The sequence below is a fragment of the Chelonoidis abingdonii genome, chromosome 2 (genome assembly GCF_003597395.2).
Source record: "Chelonoidis abingdonii isolate Lonesome George chromosome 2, CheloAbing_2.0, whole genome shotgun sequence".
In the NCBI taxonomy this organism is placed as follows: Eukaryota; Metazoa; Chordata; order Testudines; family Testudinidae; genus Chelonoidis; species Chelonoidis abingdonii.
In genome coordinates this window covers 5,187,464-5,209,814 of record NC_133770.1, presented here as the reverse complement: position 1 = coordinate 5,209,814, position 22,351 = coordinate 5,187,464, and the positions used below count along the sequence as shown (strand labels likewise).

General features: G+C 44.1%; 1 protein-coding gene across 2 annotated transcripts in view; it reads right to left on the bottom strand.

Annotated features, from left to right (window-relative positions):
• CCM2 (CCM2 scaffold protein) overlaps positions 1-22,135 on the bottom strand; it is a 59,182-nt gene extending 37,047 nt beyond the window's left edge. The window contains exon 1 of one of the 2 annotated variants that reach the window (XM_032799611.2): positions 21,929-22,135. In XM_032799611.2, coding sequence (XP_032655502.1) covers positions 21,929-21,931 — 3 coding nt within the window. In that variant the 5' untranslated portion in view covers positions 21,932-22,135. Of the gene's footprint in view, positions 1-12,310; positions 12,355-21,928 lie in introns of those variants that run through there. The other variant, XM_032799610.2, reaches the window with a different exon arrangement.
• Between the last annotated feature and the right edge of the window lie 216 nt (positions 22,136-22,351).

The window sequence follows — 22,351 nt, the reverse complement described above, 5'->3', positions numbered from 1 at the left end:
ACGCCTCGTGGATTTGCACACTCAGCCCCTCCCGCTAGTTAGCAGTCGATTTCTTTTATATTCTGTGGTTTCAAACAGTAATTGCCATCTACCATGGATGTTTAGGGACTTCACCAATTGTTCCTTATATTGATAAGAGAAGAGAACCATTTTATTTATGGTGCACCACTAAGCCAGATCCATCAGAAATATTCATGCAACATCAGATGATTAACATGCTATTGTCAAATTAGGCTGTGTTTGTTGTTTGTTTTAAAAACGTCAGCTCACGGATAAGTATATTGCAAACAGTTTTGAAGGAAAACAGCAGGAGATGTGAGCAACCAGACTGCATCAGAAATGCCTGATAGAACTTGAATACATTAAAACAGTCACACTGATTCTGAGAGCACTGCTTGCAGTACCAAATCACAGTATCCAGCTGCTGATTTTAGACAACAAGAACTTCAACTAGCTAGAAATTGGCCTTTTGTCACTTGTCCTATAAGAGCTACAGAGAATTCCTTAATGATGATAATTTCTGATGATCAGCCTCAAAGTGCTAATAACTTTCCTATGTATCCTGCATCGTTGCCTGAAGCCCCAGTAGAATTAGACCTCCCCCCTTTAGACAATAAAGAACACGGAAAAACTACCATCCTAGCTATAATTTACCAATCCATTATAAAAAAATACACAAGACATTCCTCTGTGCATCCTCTCCCTCCTTATGTGGAAGGCATGTCATTTCAGAACCAAATTAACAGACTACATATCTGTGCATTCCTCATAAGTTCTTCCAACACTTCACGAAAGTAGTTATAGTTCATTCCCATTTTTCATCGGCGGAGAAGCCACATATAAGTTGAATTATAGGAACTTCTCACTTGAAATTCATTGACTTTTTGGCAAAGACACACACTGTTTGGTTTAAAATAAGGAACTCAGCTTCAGCTGACACAGCAACATCACCCCGCTAATTACAGAACTTCTCTGAGGATTACCCTCTAGAACTATTCGATAATTGTAAATAACCATCAGGATCTACTGAACCCAACATGATTTTCAATCCCTGGAGTGGGCTGGAGGTGGATACACAATGCAAACAGTTCATACACTCTGCTTCAGTTACATTCTCATAACACGGCAGGCTTACAAAGAGGCAGCAGCGCATGGACATAATTGCAGTCACTTTCACACAGTTGACCACAAGGTCAGTTGGCACGTGCTCAAACTTTTTTTACGCTGAACCCCTTTCAACATGGCAAGGCTGAGTGTGACCCCCCTTATTAAATTAAGCATTTTCTTATACATTTAACACCATTATAAATTGCTGAAGGCAAAGAGGCTTGGGTGAGGTTGAAGCTCGTGACCCCCTCATGTAATAACCTCATAGACCCCCTTAAGGGTTCCCAACCCCAGTTTGAGAAGACCGCTGAATATTAGCAGCAGCGAAGTAACCAGTCTTGTCAAACTCACTCTGAGTGCTGGAAGAAAAACCAGGGAACACCATTCTGAGCACCTAAAGCCATCTAGACTGCAGACTTTCAGTGTACAGCATATAAAGGCTCCAACTACAGTCGATTTCTTTTCCTTCCAATAATATACAAGCTGACATTCTTGCAACAACAGAGTCAGGATCCCCTCTCATGAAAAGAAAGCTTCCCAGTTACATGGTGAGGGATTTTTTTAAGCACGATCTTTAAAAGCACCTCCTTGTAACACTAAATGCAATTATACCTTTTCAGAAAATGCCACGGTAGACTACTAAGCAAACTAGGTCACCATCAGTGTACAAAAGAGTTTACATTCACTTAATTTAGTTCTCCAGACAAGCACACAAACTTTATGTACAAGCACAGCGTAATACTGCTCATTTTCACCTAAAAAAACAAAACCGAAGAATCTGAATCTGCCACTGGCAGTGTTCTGTCTCCGTCAAGCTGACCCCAAAGTTACATTGTAAAATATTAGCGCAAATCATCTACAGGCGCTTATACATGAAGGCTCACGAAAAATCAATACATGATAAAAAGAAAGCAAAAACCAGATCAGACCAAACACAACCAGTTAGACACTTCTAACCCATCCCACTCCTTCGTGACATACCGTCTGACTCGATCCCCAGCAGCGCCTCTCGCCACAAAACTGCCTGGGCTTTCTGGGCGCCCCGCCGGCCTGGCCCGCCCCCCCCACAGGACCCTACTTCCATGGCCCTCTACACCATGGACACACAACTAAAACGGAACAAACAACACAACATAACAAAAAAACAAAAAAACAAAAAAAAATCAACAAAAAAAAAAAAAAAAAAAAAAAAAAACAAATAGGAAAAAACAAAAAAAAAAAAAAAAACAATAAAAAAGAAAAACAAAATAAAAAAAAAAAAAAATAAAGAGACAACAAATAAAAACAAAAACACAAAAAAAAAAAAAAAAAAAACGGAAAAGATATAGGTGAAAAAGAGCACATACATACAATACAAAAAACAACGGCACCAAGACTACCTATAGCACACAGAAACTACAACTATCTACCACAAGCAACACACAAATAAAAACAAGACAAATAAAAAACAATAACAAACACAACAAGGATAAAAAGACGATGTATATATTTCTTCCCTGTCTCTATATCGCACGAAAGCTGACTCACGAGCAAGCCCGGGGTGGGACACGTGCGCTGGGAAGGCAGGGCCGGCAGGATTGGAGAAGGTCAAGGGCTGGTTGGGGTTGGGACTTTGAAGGTCTGGAATGATGGGGAAAGGGTGTCGGCCAGGGCTAGGACATGAGCACCACCGCACAGGGAAAAGTTCGGCCCACTTAGCATGCAACATTTCCCAGGGACTGGCAAAACATCAGATGAGACTGAATGGAAACACTGGATCCTTCATGTGAAAGGCTGCATGTAGAACCTTCTACTGTTTCACAGTAGCACCAGGACAGAACTACAGTCACTGACAACCAAAAGCTTGCATCCAAGCTCTTCCAAAGTTAAACGTTTCCTCTCATGAGAGGAGGAATGCAACATAAAAACTTACCAAGAATATATTTGCCCTCCTGAAGCTGAAGTGGACAAGTGATAGCAAAACATCCGCATCGGACCACACGCAGTATTAGAATGCAGCTCCTTCTATTCCATTCAACAAGCTGACACAGACTGTTAGTTCATAAAGCCTCACTTGTCCAGATTATTTATGGGCACAGAAAAAATTGGTCACAGGTTTGGTTCTCCCCCACCCCACTACACTTTAAACGTTCATACTGACATAAAGGTCGCCTTACCCCAGCATAATTATACCCCCCCATTTTGCCAATACAAAATAAGCAATTTGTTATTGAAAACACCCCTTATGATCAGCCAGAACTGCATCCAGACTATGTAGTCCTCTCACTTAACTGTGTTTAAAAAATTCCCTAGGCCAGTTTGGTTTTTATGAGCAGCGACTGAGGAAAAACCTCCCAGTTTTTCCTTCTGATGAAGTTTGGCGGTGACTTTTACGTTATGACCTTTTAACTTTCGCAGCGGAAATAAAATCTTACCAGAAGAACACTTTCCTTTTCTCCTTTTAAAAGTGTTCTAAAGCAAACACTACCCCTCTGCTGGAAGTTCATATGGACTGTTTAAAAACGCGCAACAGTCTGGTGTAAGAATTGTTTTGAAGTTTACCTATGAGCTCCTTTGCCATAGCTGATCTTGCGAGTAAGATGATTGGCCACAGCACTGGAAAGCTTCTAGTGTTTCTAACCAACCTGCTCGATACGCATTGCTTCACTTCTTACGGTCCCTCTATAGAGATCAAGAGATTAGCTAGCCCACTGTATTCTAGCCAGAGGCTCTCAATAACTGGTGAGTGGGTGCAATGTTTCTGTGGTGGGTGAGACGCTTACCGGGGGGAGAAGAGAAGTGAACACGCTTACGCACACATATTTTACCCACAGCAACGAATAACTAGCAAAGCTGATTCCTCCAGACATATCAGGCCCTCAGATGACGCTGTGCATTTGACTCTAGATGGCACTGAGCATTTTGATGGATTTCTGCATTGTATTATACAAAGTCATAGAATTTCAAGGTTGGAAGGGACCTTAGGAGGTCATCTAGTTCAACACCCTGCTTAAAGCAGGACCAACCCCCAACTGTTGTTGCCATCTGTACGTCAATCCGTTTGCTATGACAGGCCGTGCACATTTAATTGTGAGCACTGACCACAATCGCAGTTTTGCTCTTATTACAAATGGATCATTGGCTCATTCATGCAACAGAAAAAAATAAAAGTGAAAAACAAAAGCTGAAACAGATTCAAGTGAAGCACTGCTGCCACATAGATATCAGACTAAGGTCAGAAAGCACCATTATGATCATCTAGTCTGATCTCTTGCACAACGCAGGCCACAGAATCTCACCCACCCACTCCTGTATCAAACCTGTGTCTGAGCCAGTGAAGTCCTGAAATCATGGTTTAAAAGACTTTGAGATGCAGAGAACCTCCCAGCAAGTGACCCATGCCCCACGCTGCAGAGGAAGGCAAAAAAACATGGCCTCTGCCAATCTGCCCTGGAGCAAAATTCCTTCCTGACCCCAAATATGGCGATTAGCTAAACCCTGAGTATGTGGGCAAGACTCACCAGCCAGACACCAAGGAAAGAATTCTCTGTAGTAACTCAGCTCCCATCCCCACCTAACATCTGTATACGCACTTGTGGGGCATGAAGGGGAGGTTATAGACTGTCCAGTACACATGGGCTTACCAAGACTTGTCAGCCCCCAAAAAAACCATGTTCACCCTAGTGAGGGAAACTGTGCTAGAGACACACTTGTGACAAACAACTCTCTGTACTGATTTTTTTCTATTCAGTAATAGAACTGCACTTTGTCTGGCTCAGAGGAGAGATCTGATGCTCTGTCTGAGAAATAGTGCAAGACGACAAGCATCACTGACCTATATGAATATTCAGTTCAGACCTTTACTACACTGGGGTATTTGCACCATTACAGCCACACTAGTGGCGCTGCACACCAACAGCTGCAACCAGGGTAAACTCCAGGTGAAAACAAGCAAAACTGTACAAAAATCATGATTTGCATCAGTGCAGATAATTGTGGCTTGAAACCAGCCTAAGCTGCAATAGGGCCAAACTGTGGCTGTGTCTGTCTACACCAGGGGCTTGCACCAGTGGCTGCCATCCCCACCCCATCCCCTAATGGCTGAAAATTCTCAGTACAGATAAGGCCCAAGAGGTGGAGGAGGAGATGGAGGGCGAGTATAAGCAAATATGTGATCGTGCAGTAAACTGATCACAAACTATTTTCCAAGTTAGAACATAATTGCATAGAATTCAACAGATAACCGAGCCAGAAAGTTCTGTGCTTTCCTCCCCTCCATGGGTTGCAGAGATACATGGTAACTGCAGGAGTTAAGCCAACATGGTTTGCAGTGTCATCAGAACTCAGAAGTATTTACAGCTTTCACTGCTTTCCCAGCATTTCAGATCACACAAGAGTTATTTTCAATCCCACAGGAAATGTCCCCCACCCTTCAGCCGGTTTATTTTAGGGAGATTTGATTTAGTTACAGAAGAAAGAAAAAAAAAAAAAAAAAAAAAAAAAAAAAAAAAAAAAACTTTACAGACCGGATTTGTGGGTTTTATGAAGCTCACTGTGTGTTGTGATGAGCAGGCGACTGCCAATCACAGTCTGCACACCACAGACCTCAGCCCTAATCCTGTAATCACATCCGTGTGGTGGACTCCCCAATCTGGGCTGAGGCCCACCGACTTCAGTGGCCTCCACATGGGTGTAAGGGGCTGTCTGTGTTCTGGTTGCAAGATCAAGGCTTTAATCGCATAAGAAAAGTGGTCCAGTTTCCTCACACAAGAGTTAAAACTTTAGTTAGTTGGTAATTCCATACCGGGCAGACTCAGTTACTCTTCAGATGCAATCAATAGAAAACATGTGCCTTCCATCTGTCATCACACTGACAGCAAACAAGAGACCCCAACACTGTTCTGTAATCCTTCCTCTGAATCTGGACACTTTCCACTCCAACCTCCCTCGTGCCTTCCCCTCCCAACCTCCACCAGTCAGACTTCTGGCTAATGTCACCTATTAGCTTCACTGTACCACTTCCCACCCCATCTGCCTGTAGGCCCTGTCTCCCACTGCCTTTTATCTAGACATACTGGACAAAATATCCATAGGAAGAGAAGGTATTAACCCTTCCTTTTCTACTGATTATTCACATGGTAACATTAAGTTATTTATTCAGACAAGTGTAATGCCAAACTTCAAAAAGCATCAGCTGGAGTGACAGCCCCTCACCTGTTTGCAGCAGGGTTAACAATATAAACAAAGCAGAAGGGGTCCGTTCGATTTTTGGTCAGAAGGTGACTTGTAAAGCACTGACAGCGTACGTCTAGACCAGGACTTTGCAGTGCTTTGCTCACCATTGGTCTAGCACCAGTGCAAATGCTAGGGGCTGGTCCACATGCTGTTTTTGTGCCAGTATCACTATTTTGGTTATAAATGTCACACCTAACGAACAAGGCTGAGATCACACCCCATCACCGCCTGGACCAACAAAGCTATGTAGGCAGAAGCCTGTAATATAGATCTGACCGGCGGTAGGGGTGAGGTACAATGTGTCTAGGTGAACCCTTGACAAGGTGCAGGTGTCATTAACACCATGTTGCTAATGCTGACTTGGGTCAGGCACTGTGGTGAAGATGCCTGTGCCCTGTCTCCATTAGCACGTCCCCAGTCCAACACTGGGAAGAGTGCTAGCAAAGTGCCAGTGTAAACAAGATTTAAGATGCAGACACAGATAAGACAAGATGCTCCAGGAAAGCCAGAGGAATGTGCAAGGTCAGAGGGGTTGTTTCTTTTTCTGCTCTTGCGCTTCTATTCCAAGATAAGCTAGTGGGGGGACTGTGGCCTCGGTATATCGGTGGCAGAGCTTGGAATTAAAGCCAAATCTCCCAAATCCCATGTTTAACCATCAGACCATCCTTCCATTCATTGGAAGAGCTACACAAAAGTCTTGATCTTTCATTATTTGTATTACTATAGAGCCTAATAGCCTCAGTCATGGACCAGGACCCCAAAATATCAGAGGGGGAGCTGTGTTAGTCTGTATCCACAAAAACAAGGAGACTAATAGATTTATTTGGGCATAAACTTGTGGGTAAAAACCCCAGTTCAGATATGTATTTGGGGAGAGGATGCTATTGCTAGCATCTAGGCCCAACTACTCGACACAGCAGTTAATGCATTGCCATGGTGGATGAAACTATTTCTGTTATGGTATCTGTGGGCTCTGAACACAGTCGTTATGGTTGCACACTGCCTGCCTATTGCAAGCCTGTTCTCACACACTTAGCTACCAGTCTCCTTTGTGATTCCTGTCAGTCCAAGAGTGAATGCTGTTTTGGACAGCCTAATTAAAGGCCATTCAGCCCTTTGACTGAAGTGTGGGGAAAAAATGCAGCACCGTTGAAAAGCAGTGCAGGTTGGTTTTGTATATGAACAAGAATTAGATTAACTTGAATGCAAACTAATGGGACTAATTCTCATTTACTGCATTATAAAGCATGGGCCAGTGTTCTGAATGTGAATTATCTAAGCTATACAGTGCCATTGATACCCAGTATCCTGCTTTTTTCCTCCTCTCACATCATATCTCAAGTACAAGTATCCTGGTTCTCAGGGTAGGATGTGCCAGTATGACCAGCATCTAAGGGCTTGTCTACACTAGCCATTTACATCACTGCAACTTCCTCACTCAGGGGATGTGAAAAAACACAGCACTGTTAAGTGCCAGGATAGACAGTGCCCCAGCTCTGGTAGTCAAACCCCTCGTGGAGGTGGGTTTTTTAGAGCTGTGCCATGACCACACAAGCCATGTTAAAGCATTGCCAGTATAGACTAGCCATAAAACTGGCATGTTTACATTAGCTGTATGGAGGTTGCTTCCACAATTCTGGACTATGACATGACTGCTGGGCAGATGCAGAGTCATTCTTGAATATGTTGAAATAACTTAATGGGTAATGTGTTATCTTGGTGAATGCAAATATTTGCAGTAGCAAAGTTTTCGAATCAGTTACCAAGTAGATGACAGCAGCAGTGCAACAGGTAAAAAACCTGAATAGTTAAAACAAATGCTAAAGTAGCTCCAAGCATCTTATGGTCAATGTGAGAACCAGGTAAATGAAGGTAAACACAATCAAGAGAGAGCAGCCAGATTTACTCTGAGAAGTTAAACCAACTCAGCTACGTTGGATTTTTCATCCCAAGCTTACACCTGCATGATGTAGTTAACCCGACCTAACCCCAGCATACACAGTGCTCGATGGACCGAAGAATTCTTCTGTAGACCTACTACAATGACAGGAGATGCCTCCCATCATTGTACTGAATAGCTACACAGATTAGCGCTACAGCTGTGCCACTGCAGCATTTCAAACAAACTAGCCCACTGTCACTGGGAGGTGGTGTTCCCGCAGTGATGGAAAAGACCTTCAGTCTATACTACGGATAATACCAGTGTAGACATACCCTATGACAAACTAGGGCTAGTGTAGAGCCCTTAGAATAAGTGGGTGTCAAACAGTAAGCTAGTCTCACTGACTATATTGGTACTGCCGCCCCACTAATCTGGAGGAATGCAGTCTTTACAGATTTCATTTTGCATAGATGCAGCATGAGAAGGGCCGTTGCCTCTACCTTGGAAAAGCTTGTTCTATCTACAGGAGCAAACTCAGAAACAGGAAGAGTCAGCACATGAGCATGTAGAACCTTCGCCGCCATGAATCGTCAGGGACTGAAGTTAGCAACAACTGCTGTGGGCAAGTGTGACGTACTGTAGGAAGGAGACACGCCCGGCCAGTACATAATCGGAACAATTTTGTATCTCACAGTGTGAATGTGCGCTTAGAGTGAATGTGTATCATGGGACAAAAGCAGGAACTGACTTTGTTCTCTTCTGTTTGCTCCACAGACTCAGGAACACACACCAAACTCTTGGACCACAGAGCAGCAGTTTCATTGCTCAGTTACAGAGAAACCCACATAGAAAAGGAGATCAGAGATATGTACTTGCTTTACACCAATCCTTGTACTGGATTCTGACAGATTTATGCACATATCAAATTGTAAACATAGAAAGCAAACATCAGAATTCTGATGCCAAATGTAGATCTGTTTGAGTTACTGCCTATATGTATTCTGCTGATACAGTGAAATCAAAATGGCCTTGTTTTGCTGCCAGTAGTCACAACTTACACCATCTAGTAGAGTCTTTCACGGTTAGAGGTCGGTTTCTCAAGCTGTCTTCAGCAGTTTTCACTAGTCTCAAAATATTAAACTAGGAGGAGAATTGATGCTTTAAGACATGCCCTCATTCAGATGGTGGCTGTTTAAAAACACTCTGCAAAGAGCCTGATGCACCCCAGCAAAAGTCTAGCTCAGCACAGAACATGCTGCAGTGCAATCCCCTTTACAACCTGCTGCTGCTGCATTTTCTAGCTCTCCAGTCTTTAGTGGTTATATTTGTGAAGCAGCAGTAAAAGTTAACATGCAATGAAATGAGAGACTCAAGCATTAGCTCCTACCGTATGTTTCACATTCCTATTAGAATGCGCTGTCATCACAAGCAGATGGGCGTAGATGCTGCTCTGAAGGTAGAAATGTTTCCTTCCCCTTCCCCAGGAAGCGTTGAACGCTGCACTGGGCGACAGAGGCAGAGTCACCCTCCCAGCAGAGACGCATGTCTAATTTGGTTGAGCTCCATACAGAGGATCATCTTCAAATCAATCAATTTTAATGATTATGCAAATCAGAACTGTAAGTAGGTTCTTTGTGACTCAAGCGTACACTGACTAATCAAACGAAATCAATGCTACCTGACAGAAGACGGTTAACAGTAGCTCTGGCAGCATGAAAGGTAATGTGTATGTAGTCAGCCAAGGAACTCCCAAATTCTAGAACTCCAACAGATTTAAAACCCCTTAAGAACTCCTCTACAGGGGGATTGTCTGTAAAATGAGGCAACTTGTCTAACTCCCAGGGGTGCAAGTGACCAGTCAGTGTTTGAAGTAGCAATGTGAGCAGGGTGGATTGATTTAAACGAAGTGGAAAGCCTTGACTTAGATCAACTTTTCCATTTGCATTTCAATTATCTTCTAAAGAAAGATGCAGTCTCACTGGTTGATACAACCTCTAAAATGTTGATTTACAAACTAAATAAAGCCTTTAGAGTAGGTTGGGTACATCTTTTTGCTACCTAGGAAGGTACAATATACATTTAAGCAATCATCAAATTTCATATTGATATTTTTATGAATTGCGCATATGTAGTACGTCAGAAACTGGTGAATGATGGGTGGAATTATATTCATAATTTGAGAACTGAGCCAGTCAGAGCTGAAGTAGGGAGAAGCTATAAAATGGGAGTATGAGACCTTAACAGAGGGGCTCAGTGGATGACCCTGATGAGATATGTGATGGTGTGTCACGGAGTGTAGGGGAGTCAGGGCCCTGCACCCCCCACTTCCTGCGATTCACTGTGACTCTCAGCCAGCCAATAAAACAGGTTTATTAGACGACAGGAACACACTCCCAAGCAGGGCTTTTAAGTATAACCAGGACCCCTCAGCCAGATCCCTCTGGGGGGCAAGGATCTTAAACCTCAGACTTGGAGTTCCCTGCCTCTTCCCAGCCAGCTCCAAAATGAACCCAAAAACTCTTCCAGCAGGCTCTCTTCTCCCTCTGTCCAGTTTCCCAGGCAAAGGTGCCGACTCACCCCACCCACCTTCCTGGCTCAGGTTACAGGCTCAAAAAGAACAGGAGTACTTGGGGCACCTTAGAGACTAATTTATTTGAGCATAAGCTTTCGTGGGCTACAGCCCACTTCTTTGGATGCATAGAATGGAACACAGTGTGGAGATACACACACACAGAGCATCAAAAGGTGGGAGTTGTCTTACCAACTGAGAGGCCAAATTAAGTAAGAGAAAAAAAACTTTTGAAGTGATAATCAAGATAGCCCAGTACAGACAGTTTGATTAGAAGTGTGAGTACTTACATGGGGAGATAGAGTCAATGTTTGTAATGGCTCAGCCATTCCCAGTCTCTATTCAAGCCTAAATTGATTGTATCTAATTTGCATATCAATTAGAGTTCAGCGGTTTCTCATTGCAGTCTGTTTTTGAAGCTTTTCTGTTGCGAAATTGCCATCTCAGGTCTGTTATTGAGTGACCAGACAGGTTAAAGTGTTCTCCTTCTGGTTTTTGAACGTTATGATTCCTGATGTAGATTTGTGTCCATTTATTCTTTTGCATAGAGACTGTCTGGTTTGGCCAATGTATATGGCAGACGGGCATTGCTGGCACATGATGGCATATATCACATTGGTAGATGTGAAGGTGAATGAGCCCCTGATGGCACGGCTGATGTGATTAGGTCCTATGATGATATCACTTGAATAGATGTGGACAGAGTTGGCATCAGGCTTTGTTGCAAGGATAGGTTCCTGGGTCAGTGTTCTGGTACCTTCCCTCACCTAAGTCATTCCCTGCTCTCCCCTCCCCCATGCAGTATTTAGTCCCAGTAAAACTAAACGACATTCCCAGGTCAATCCACCCCGCTCCATACTGCGTCACATGGTGTCCCCTGGGGCTAAAAGCCAGGCTCCAATAAAATATAGGGCTAAATTAAAAAAGCATTTTCAGTCTCTGAAGTTTGAACATGTCCTGAAACAAATACTGTAAACAGAGCATAGTATAGGCGCCTGGGGCACACTGAACTGAGGATGGCCTTACTATTTGCATGTTCCCAAGCAAATCATGCCATTCACAATCCACTTCACCCACAGCTTCCCCCTTCAGGCCTACTGAGCAGCAGATCAAAAGTACATTTAAGGCCAGTCTGTAACTTGCAGAGCATATTCAGGACCCCAGAACCTGAGCTGCAGTTTGTTTTAATTGTGCCCTGACCACTAAAGCCGACTTTGCTCTGCTTATCACAACCACTGACTTGCACCAGAAAGACAGAGCCTTCTTGAATCACAGGACATTGCAACTTCTCCTAGGGAAAAAGTGAAACCAGTGGAACAGAGAGGCTTTTTCCACAGTGAACTTGGTACGCAGAAAGGCTGCTCTTTACAGAGATTCCATCAATTTGTTTTTTAATGAAAAAAATTAAAATCAGGTTTTTTGATAGAGTGATACTTAAATAGCACAGTATGTCCGGAAGTTTTTCAAAATCTTAGCATAAGGAGTTTCTCTTTTGGGCAACCAAGGTGCAACATGAAACTCAGGTCCACCGTTCCTACCTCTTTCATTCCCCCATGTATGTATCTCCCTGTTGCCTCTTCAGTTTTGCTGGTGACTAAACCTAGAATACTACATGAGATTCCTGCTAGTGCAGGAGACACAAGAACAATTCCAACTTTAATGGTTACTTGTAACAGCAGGTTCAAAGTTTTCAGATGGAAGTGTGACTTCAAATTTATTTATTTATTTTGGTGATCTGCAGATACCTGGAGAATCACAAGGTTGTTCTGTATTTAAACTCCCCAGGGTGAGGGAGGGGACCATAGATTAACAAAGTTTCAGATCAGAGGATTTGGGGTATAATTTGGAGATGTAAGGAACACGGCCTTGTTTAGGTTAATTATAGGTGTTTCAGGTAGTTGAAGCTTCTTCACTATAAAAGTGTATTTGCCTGCATTACTGTGCCGCCTGGAAAGCCTTGTTGGGGGGCGGGGGGGGGGGGGGGAGTAAAGCATTTTCAGAAACAGCCTTTAAGAACAGAACTTCACAGTCCTTCCCATACCCTATGCGTACTTGAGAACTGTCACATCTTTCACACATCACAGCTATCTGAAAACCCTGGTGGAGAACCAGGCTGTTTTATAAGATCTCAAGCAAGATATTTAAAGCTTATAACACACAGCACACACTTAACTGAAAACTATATCCACTAAAAAAAACGCCATTTATCTTCACCCCCATTAGCTGCCTTGATTTTCAAACCAAAGTTTGCTGGAAGCAGTGATGTCACAGCAAAATCAGAATGCAAAATTTTGCACGAACTGAACTTTAAGACAGTTTATTTGGCAAGCCCCTTCTATTTTGGTTAGCGGGCAGCAATCAGCCAACAACCTGGATTGAAAGGCGTTTATTTGTATGCTCACTTTGCTTTTTTCACTTATACCAGAGCATACAGCCAGTGCTAGATAAGGGTGTGTCAGTATTTGCTTCAAACTATGTGTTTGAGAAACTTATAACTAAGTGAGCTTGGGCTGAAGGCTGAAATTTGGCAGTTAACATCTCAATCTGGGAGTTGGTTTTTTGTGGTTAACTTGCTCTCCTTCCCCAAAATTTTCCCTTTTAAAAAACTGGATGTCAGTAAAAGCAAAAAGGGAAATACAGAATTTACAAGCCAGAGGAGTGAAAAATGCTCAGCCAGGTTTTATCAAGTTGATAAAACTGCTATAAAAGATTTTAGAAACATGGTTCCAAAGAATGACGTTGCCATGCAAAAGTTCTGAAGTAATTAAGAACAAAGCTCTAGGCACCACACCAAAGACGTGCGGGTTAAGTTCAGTGCTTTGAAGCTCTTGATAAACACCAGGAGAATAGCCAGTGTTTGGCCCTTCTGCAAACCCAATAAAAAACAAGCAGAAGTTAACCCTTCCTAGGCATATGGGTGGCGTGCACAGGCTCTTCTTGGGGGAAGGGGTTTAAATTAACATAGTAGTGCAAACACAGGACACAACTGTCTCTATTTAAGGCTACTTTTTAGTCCCAGGTATTTTTAATACAAGTCATGGGCAGTAAACAAAGATTTACGGCTGTGACCAGTCCATGACTTTTACTATAGATCCTTAACTAAAACATGGCCAATGGGAGCTGCGAGTGTGGCGCCTGCAGGCAGCCCACAGAGGCCCCTGGCCTCTCTGCCTGGGAGCTGCAGGGACATGCCAGGGGGAACAAGGGAGTCCCCCTCCCCCACCCACCCATGGTAAGCACTGACTCACACCCCAACCCACTGCCCCAGCCCTGAACCCCCCCAAAACACCCAAACTGCTGCTGCTGGCCAGCCCCATAGGCAGCTCGGGCATCCCCTGAGCCAGCATCAGCTGCTGCAGAAGTCACAGAATCCGTGACAGACGCGCAGCCTCATCTGTATTTGTTCTGTCTCTGGTGCCAAAGATGGTTCAGCTGAAATAGCTATTCCTTTGTAAGATTCCTTAGCGCAGACACTATCAAAGATGGCTCCAAACCAAGTCTGGTGAGGGTTTGTTTTTTTTGGGGGGGAGGGGGGGAGAGAATGGGAACTAGAGGCTAAAAGTTGCCATTCTGAATTTAATCTACACATGAATTTGATTACTCTCACACCTGAAGTCCCTCCTGAGGTGTTGGTGATAAGGGGGAGCATATAGCACTAATAAGAGCCCCCTTCCCACATAAGCTTTAACACATCTATCACTGCCAGAGTAGGGAGAAGACTTCATGCCATCGCCTATTCGCAGAAGGTTCTCCACAAGAACTGAATGGACCAGCGTTCCTGGCAAGTTTTCCAAACCCCCTGTGTTTGAAGCAATCTGACTTCATGTCTAAGGGAAAAGGAACAAGGAAGAGTTGTCCATGTGTATAACAATGCTGTTTAGAACAGAGGTTCTCAAATGGTGATCCGTGGACCACCAGAGCTCCACAAGCTCCATTCAGGTGGCCTGTGGATAATTTCTTCTAAGGTGCGCACCGGGGAGGCCACACGCTAGAGAATGAAGGGTCACCCACATAATTAGTGGAGTCATGCATGCGTAGCTCCACGAATTAGGTGCCTGGACCTTGGAGAAGATGCACATGTAAATAGGGGGTAGGTGGGAGGGGGCGGTGGGGGAAATTTGAGACATGCAGGGCTGCGGGTGACCAGAGAAAGAGGTGACTTTTCCCAGCTCCAGGGCTGTGGCTGCTGAGGAGAGACCCTCCCGTCCTTCCCAGCTCCAGCTCCACAGCTGCTGCGGCGGGGAGAGAAGGCACATCCATCGCATTAGAAAGGTAAGACTACCAATATTAAAAAATGAGTTGTGTGCTTTTATTTCTAGAACAAAAAACCTTAATTAAGGTTTTTTTTATATAGTGCTTTTATCCAAAGTGCTTTATAATAGTTAGCTAATGGTACAAGCTAATGGTACAAACAACATTCAGAAAGTCCATTAAGTGGCCCGCTCAGACCCTCAGCAATTTTCAAGTGGGCTGCAATAAAAAAAAAAAAAAAAAAAAAAAAAAAAAGAAGAGTTTGAGAACCACTGGTTTAGAAGATGAAACAAAGAAGGGTGCAGTAGAAACAGAGGGCAGAGACATCTGCCTGTCATCTGGATCTTTGCCTCCTTCCAAACAAGTGCCTTTGTTTGCATCAGGGCCCAGGCCTGCCATTAGAAGCTGAGGGAGTCCTACTAGATTAGAAGAAGGCTGGTAAAGCCCCTGTGATTTTAGGATTATGCTGGAGCTTTTCAGCATCTGTCCTTTCACCTGAAGAGCAGAGAGCAGCAGCTGCTGGCTGGGTGCCCAGCTCTGAAGGCAGCACAGAAGCAAAGGTGGCATTGCTATAGGTAAAATGTGCACACTACATTCCCCGCACCCCTCTAAAGCTTCTCATACATACCCAAAATACATTCCCCTCCCCCTCAGTTTGAGAACCTCTGCATATAAGCCAAAAGCCCGCTAAAGGATTTGGTTGCAGGTGCTGGAAGAATTCAAATCAGTCTAAGGGACCATGTCATCCTGTCCACCTCTTTGTACGTAGGAAGGCAGAAGATGTCAGCATCTGTCAAGTCTGTTGCTGGTTCCATAAGACTTTCCTTCATTATGCCTAGGTAGTGGCCCATTACCTGCATCCTTCTCACTTTAACATGCTTCCAACAGACTGTTGGTAGAATCTACATGGTGTTTAATATATAGATACCAACAGATTGAGTTATTCACAGGTGACTCCCAGAAGTAGGCTACATCTTATTTTAAAGCTATTTCTGTACACAGTAGAACAGGGGTAGGCAACCTATGACATGGGTGCCGAAGGTGGCACACGAGCTGATTTTCAGGGGCACTCACATTGCCCAGGTCCTGGCCACCGGTCTGGGAGGCTCTGCATTTCAATTTAGTTTAAAATGTTTAAGAAGCTTCATTTAAAAAAACCTTATTTACTTTACATAAATAGTTTAGTTATATTATATAGACTTATAGAAAGACCTTCTAAAAATCTTAAAATGTATGACCGGCACGCGAAACTTTAACTTAGAGTGAATAAATGAAGACTCGGCACAGCACTTCTGAGAGGTTGCCGACCCCTGCAATAGAGCTTCATTAATGTAAATGATGCAGAAAAGCTTCGTTTGCCAGCTCCCTAAAACTGATCTTATGGCCAAATCTCAGGTCTCAAAAGAAACATTCTAAGGGCACGTCTAGACTACGTGCCCTATCGGCGCGTTAAAATCGATTGCTCGGGGATCGAAATATCGCGTCTGGTCTGGACGCGATATCTCGATCCCAGAGCGTGCTTGATTCCGGAACCTCCAGTTAGACGACGCGTGACTTCCGCGGATTCAACACAATGAGTCCGCGCGGATCGATCCCGCCGGTGAAGACGGTTGTGAGTTAAATTCGATTTTAGATATTCGATTTCAGCTACGCTATTCTCGTAGCATGGTATCTAAAATCGTTTCAGTCTCGTAGCGTAGACCTGGCCTAAGACTAATAAAGCAAAAAAGCTACAAGAGCCAAGCGCAGTACAAGACAAAGCCCAGCCCTCCTGTGCTTCCATGTTTAAATCTGCTTTACCAGCTCTAGCTGGGCTCCAGCAAAAAACAGGATTTTCCTGTAAGGCAAAATGAAAGGAATTTTCCCTATTATTTTTAGAACAGTGTTTTTTCACAAACACCCCTTAAAAGTTTCATATAACTCAACTTAGCTCTTTACCCACAAGATTATATACTGATAAATACTGAAGTGAGGCAGAACTCATACATAGAGAAACTATGAAACAAAAAAACTTGTAATGCCATGTTTGCCCATGAATGAGGTTTGCTGAAATGGCTTTAGAGACGAACTGCAAGACAAGTTAAAATTGCCCCATGCTGCATAATGGGTGTGGCAGGGAGAGGGGAGAAGAAAGAAAGATATTCTAACCAATCTTTAAAACTAAATTTTTTAAAAAGCCACCCTTCCCTTCTAAAATCCACCCAGTGAATTTGGGTTCCCTCTACTGTACTCTGTAGTACTATCACATAGCTGCAATTGCAACTCAAGCAGTCCAGGATATTTGGGAGAACACAGAAATAATCATCCTGAGATGCTTTCCGTGACTCAGGAAGCATGCAGCTGATCTCCCAAAAGGAAAAGTTTTTGAAAGATTAGTTCAGTCTTATCTGCTGAATGCTTTCCAGGGCCCGGGAAGTGGAAAACAAACAGACCAGGCTGAAGTTTTCAGTTCGCATAGGATACCTGGACCAGGGCACACAACATTTCCAAGTTCATCGGTGTTGCAGAATGCATAGTACCAGCCCATCGGTGTTAAAACATTGTTTTGATGTTGCCTGAATAACTGGGACCAAACAGGACTACGGAGCTGCACTACAGCCTTTAGTTGGTTCTGGAAGACAGCTAAATACCATAGGAGTTACACAGCCTAGGAGTAAGATAACTAGCACATATCCTGAACTTTGTCCTGGTCCTCTGAACATCCACGCCTAATTATGCCTAGTGGTTTTGAAATGGGAGTTTCTATGGGGAACTAAATCAAGCAATGCACCTAAGGCCACGTCTACACTACAGGGTGCATAGCAGAACAGCTGTGGCATCATAGCTATGCCAGCACAACCCCATTGCATAGACACAAGCAGGGATGGAAGGGGGGAGTTCTCGTCACTGTTCGAACACCACCTCCTCGAGCAACAGTTGCTAGAAGAATGCTTCCGTCAACCTGTTCATAGTCTACACTGTGGGTTAGCTCAGCATAGTTATGTCGCTCCTGGGTGTGGATTTTTAACACCCCTGAGCAATGCAGCAACATCACCCTAATTTTTAAGCGAACATAAGAACAGCCATACTGGGTCAGACTAATGGTCCACACCACTCATGATTTTATAGATCTATAATATCTCCCCCTTAGTCATCTCTTTTCCAAGCTGAAAAGTTCATCTTTTTAATCTCTCCTCATATGGAAATTGTCCCAGACACCTAATCATTTCAGTTGCCCTTCTCTGTACCTTTTCCCATTCTAATCTTTTTTTGTGATTGGGTGACCAGAACTGCACGCAGTACTGAAGGTGTAACCAGGCCTAAGACATCAGGCTGGATTTCAACATGAATCACTGATAAGTCTGTTAGCCAACAAGCTATAAGCTACATTTTAGACCTAGGAACTATATAGATGCATTTACCAAATTTACCTCCACAAAGTGTCCTGTATTGCACGTCGATTTTAAAAAAGTGCCATCTGACAATGGCTAAAGCAACTGGTATACAGATTTCTCTTATTAGGCAAAAAAACATGCTAGTTTTTCTCTTACCACCCCTCCCAGGCTGGTTGTTTCCCCCATCTGGTTTATCTATCAACTCTAAATTGTAAGCTCTGGGGCAGGAACTGTCCTTCTACATGCACAGACAAGCACCAAGCATAAAGGGACCTCAATCCCAGAAAGGGGCTGTCTAAGTGTTACTGTAATAGAACTTAACAGCTGTAGGTTTTAATCTTTACCCTTTAAAGCTATTCCTGAAAAGGGTCAGTACTATTAAACCAGAGTCTTACAAACTCCAGAATGTGCTCAAGTGCCAATTCCTGAAAGCTTAAGTGTACTGAGGTTTCTGCAGGAATGCCAGTGGGTGTTGCCATATTTTAGAAATCAAGGGTCCCTGGTTAACAGCACAAGTTCTTGAAAACAATATTAAATCGCATCTTCTGGAACTGTATTTTCCATTTACCTCTGGGAGCAGGCAAGCAACACTAGTTTCTTTCCTTCCATTTCACGCTGACTGTAGATTCCAAACTCTAGAGACTCTGGCCTGGTCTACACTACGCGTTTAAATCGATTTAAAGAGCGTTAAATCGATTTAACGCTGTACCCGTCCACACTACAACGCCCTTTATATCGATATAAAGGGCTCTTTAAATCGATTTCTGTACTCCACCCCGACGAGAGGAGTAGCGCTAAATTCGATATTAACATATCGGATTACGGTTAGTGTGGACGGAAATCGACGTTATTGGCCTCCGGGCGGTATCCCACAGTGCACCACTGACCGCTCTGGACAGCAATCTGAACTCGGATGCAGCGGGCAGGTAAACAGGAAAAGCCCCGCGAACTTTTGAATTACATTTCCTGTTTGCCCAGCGTGGAGCTCTGATCAGCACGGGTGGCGATGCAGTCTCAAATCCAAAAAGAGCTCCAGCATGGACCGTACGGGAGATACTAGATCTGATCGCTGTATGGGGAGACAAATCTGTTGTATCAGAGCTCCGTTACAGAACACGAAATGCCAAAGCGTTTGAAAAAAAATCTCCAGGATACACAGCGCTGCGTGACAAGCGTAACGGGAAGCCAGAGACTCAAATGGACGCTCATGGATGGAGGGGGTACTGAGGACTCCAGCTATCCCACAGTCCACAGCAGTCTCTGAAAAGTATTTGCATTCTTGGCTGAGCTCCCAATGTCTGTAGGTTCAAACACAGTGTCTGGCGTGGTTCAGGGAACAGCTCCTCAGTTTCTTCCCCCCCCCCACCACGTGAAAGAAAAGGGAAAGAAATCATTCCTTGACTACTTTCAATGTCACCCTATGTGTACTGAATGCTGCTGGTAGACGCGATGCTGCAGCAGTGAAGAGCAGTATCCGCTCCTCTCCCCCTCCCCGGTGGTAGACGGTACAATATGACTGATATCCGTCGTCGCCATCAGCCCGTGAGTGCTCCTGGCTGGCCTCAGGTGAGGCTGGCCGGGGGCGCCTGGGTAAAAATGGGAATGACTCCCAGTTACTCCCAGTAGATGGTACAGAACGGCTGGTAACTGTCTTCATCATAGCAACTGGGGGCTGAGCTTCATCAGCCCCCTCCCTTTCCTGTGTAAAGAAAAGATTCTATACTGCCTGGACTGTCATAGCCCCGGGAGGCTGCCTCCCCCTCATTTTATCTCACTAACAAGTCTCTGTTTCTTATTCCTGCATTCTTTATAACTTCATGACACAAATGGGGGAGGACACTGCCACGGTAGCCCAGGAAGGTTGGGGGAGGAGGGAAGCAACGGGTGGGGTTGTTGCAGGGGCACCCCCTGTGAATACTGACACGGAGCAGCTGTGCTCTGATACACTGGTCCTCTAATACACTTGCCCCTTATTCTAGGCAGGACTGACTCTATTTTTAGAAACCATAAGGGAGGGATTGACTCAGTCCCAAGTGAGTCAATCCCAATTTTGCTTTTGCGTTGCGCCCCCGGCCGATTTCAGCCAGGGGCACTCATGATAGCAGCGGACAGTACAGAGGGGGAGAGATAACCGTCATCTCATTGCCAGTTTTCTCCGGCAGTAGACGGTACAGAACGACCGGTAACCATCTCTGCTATCATTGCAAAAGCAAGTGAATGCTGCTGTGTAGCGCTGGAGTATCGCCTCTCTGTCCGCGGCATCCAGTACACATACGGTGCCGGAAAAAAAAAAAGCTGAACGGGCTCCATGGTTGCCGTGCTATGGCGTCTGCCAGGGCAATCCAGGGAAAAACGTTGCGAAAGGATTGTCAGCTGATGTTTTCCCGGAGGAAGGAATGACTGACGACATTTACCCAGAACCACCCGCGACAATAATGATTCAACCCAGAATTCCAAGGGGCGGGGGAGACTGCGGGAACTATGGGATAGCTACGGAAGAGCTACCCACAATGCAACGCTTCAGAAATCGACGTTAGCCTCGGACCATGGACGCACAACACCGAATTACTGTGCCTAGTGTGGCCGCATGAAATCGAATTTATAATACCAGTTTTATAAAACCGATTTTAGCTAATTCGATATTATCCCATAGCGTAGACGTGGCCTCTGTAGGATACCATGATAATGCTGTCCTGAGCCCTTGCACTGGGCAGTTATCTGTGACAAGGACTGTGATAGAGATTGCAAGTGGAAAACAGTTTCTTTTTCTCCTCACCACCATACAGGTTTCAGTGGTAAGTGTAGTGTGAGATCTAACATCCTATCACTGGAATAGCTAAGTTTTAATTTTAATAAACACCTGAAAATTAGCAATTTAAATGACACAGTAAGTAAATCCCCAAGGACTGAAGGCTTGTCATGGGGATTTATAAGCAGCCCTTCACTGTCTCATTTATAAAGTGTGTACACAGATACTCTTTCCAACCTCAAGTGTTCAAAAATCAGAGAGTCAGACCCCCAACCCCACCCTGATTTAAGTTTGAGGGCTTGTCATCACTGAATTTGGAGGGGACACTTCGCTTGTTTAAAGCTGGTAGTATTTTTAAAAATTAAAGTTGAGTTGTTTGTGCAATCTCTTGATTTCAGCAGCTGGAGCTTTAAACACAAAGATTGCAGGACGCTCAAACATGAGAGTTGGCAACAGACAGCTCCACTTCTCCCTTAATTTACCAGGGCAGTGAATGGAAGAATCCTGCCGTGCCCCAAAGGTCAGACTCAAGCTATTCATCTGTTTTGAAATTTAACAAATTAAAATCCTGAACAGACTTAAATCTAAGGAAAGCAGCTCAGATTTAAGTCCCAAAATCTTGTGAGCTTTACACACTACAGCTACGTTTAACCGAGTGCCAATTTCTTTGCTTCTGCATAAGAAAATGCAAGAACCAATAATGCAATGTTACATCAAAAGTTTTCCAGCATAAAGCACTGGCTGAACGCAGTGAAACAAAACTTAAGTACAAGTATACATACCATGGTGGAGATGACAAACGCTCCTAAAGCGGTCCCATGCCAGAGCAGCCTTCAGCCATCACTAGGCTCCTAATCATCTGGAAATCGGTGAAACACCCAGGGCTTGGTTTGCTCCAGTCTATAGCAAGCATCTGAAATATCAGACCCTCCCAGTGCTTGTTTAACGGGAAAAGCCATTCCCAGGAACTGTCCATTCTATTCACCGTTTCAAATTCCCCAACTCAGACAGGATTTGGAGAAAGTCCTCCCCCCACCCCCCCCAAAAAAATAAAAAAAGGACTCACTCCACCCCGACAGGGTGTGGTTTTCCTTTCTTACAGGCAGGAAGTCTTAGCAATAAAAGCAGAAGATGACAGAACAGAGTGAGACTAGATGTCTCTTGCACATGAATATTTGAAGTGGTGGGTGTTAGACTTGCCATTT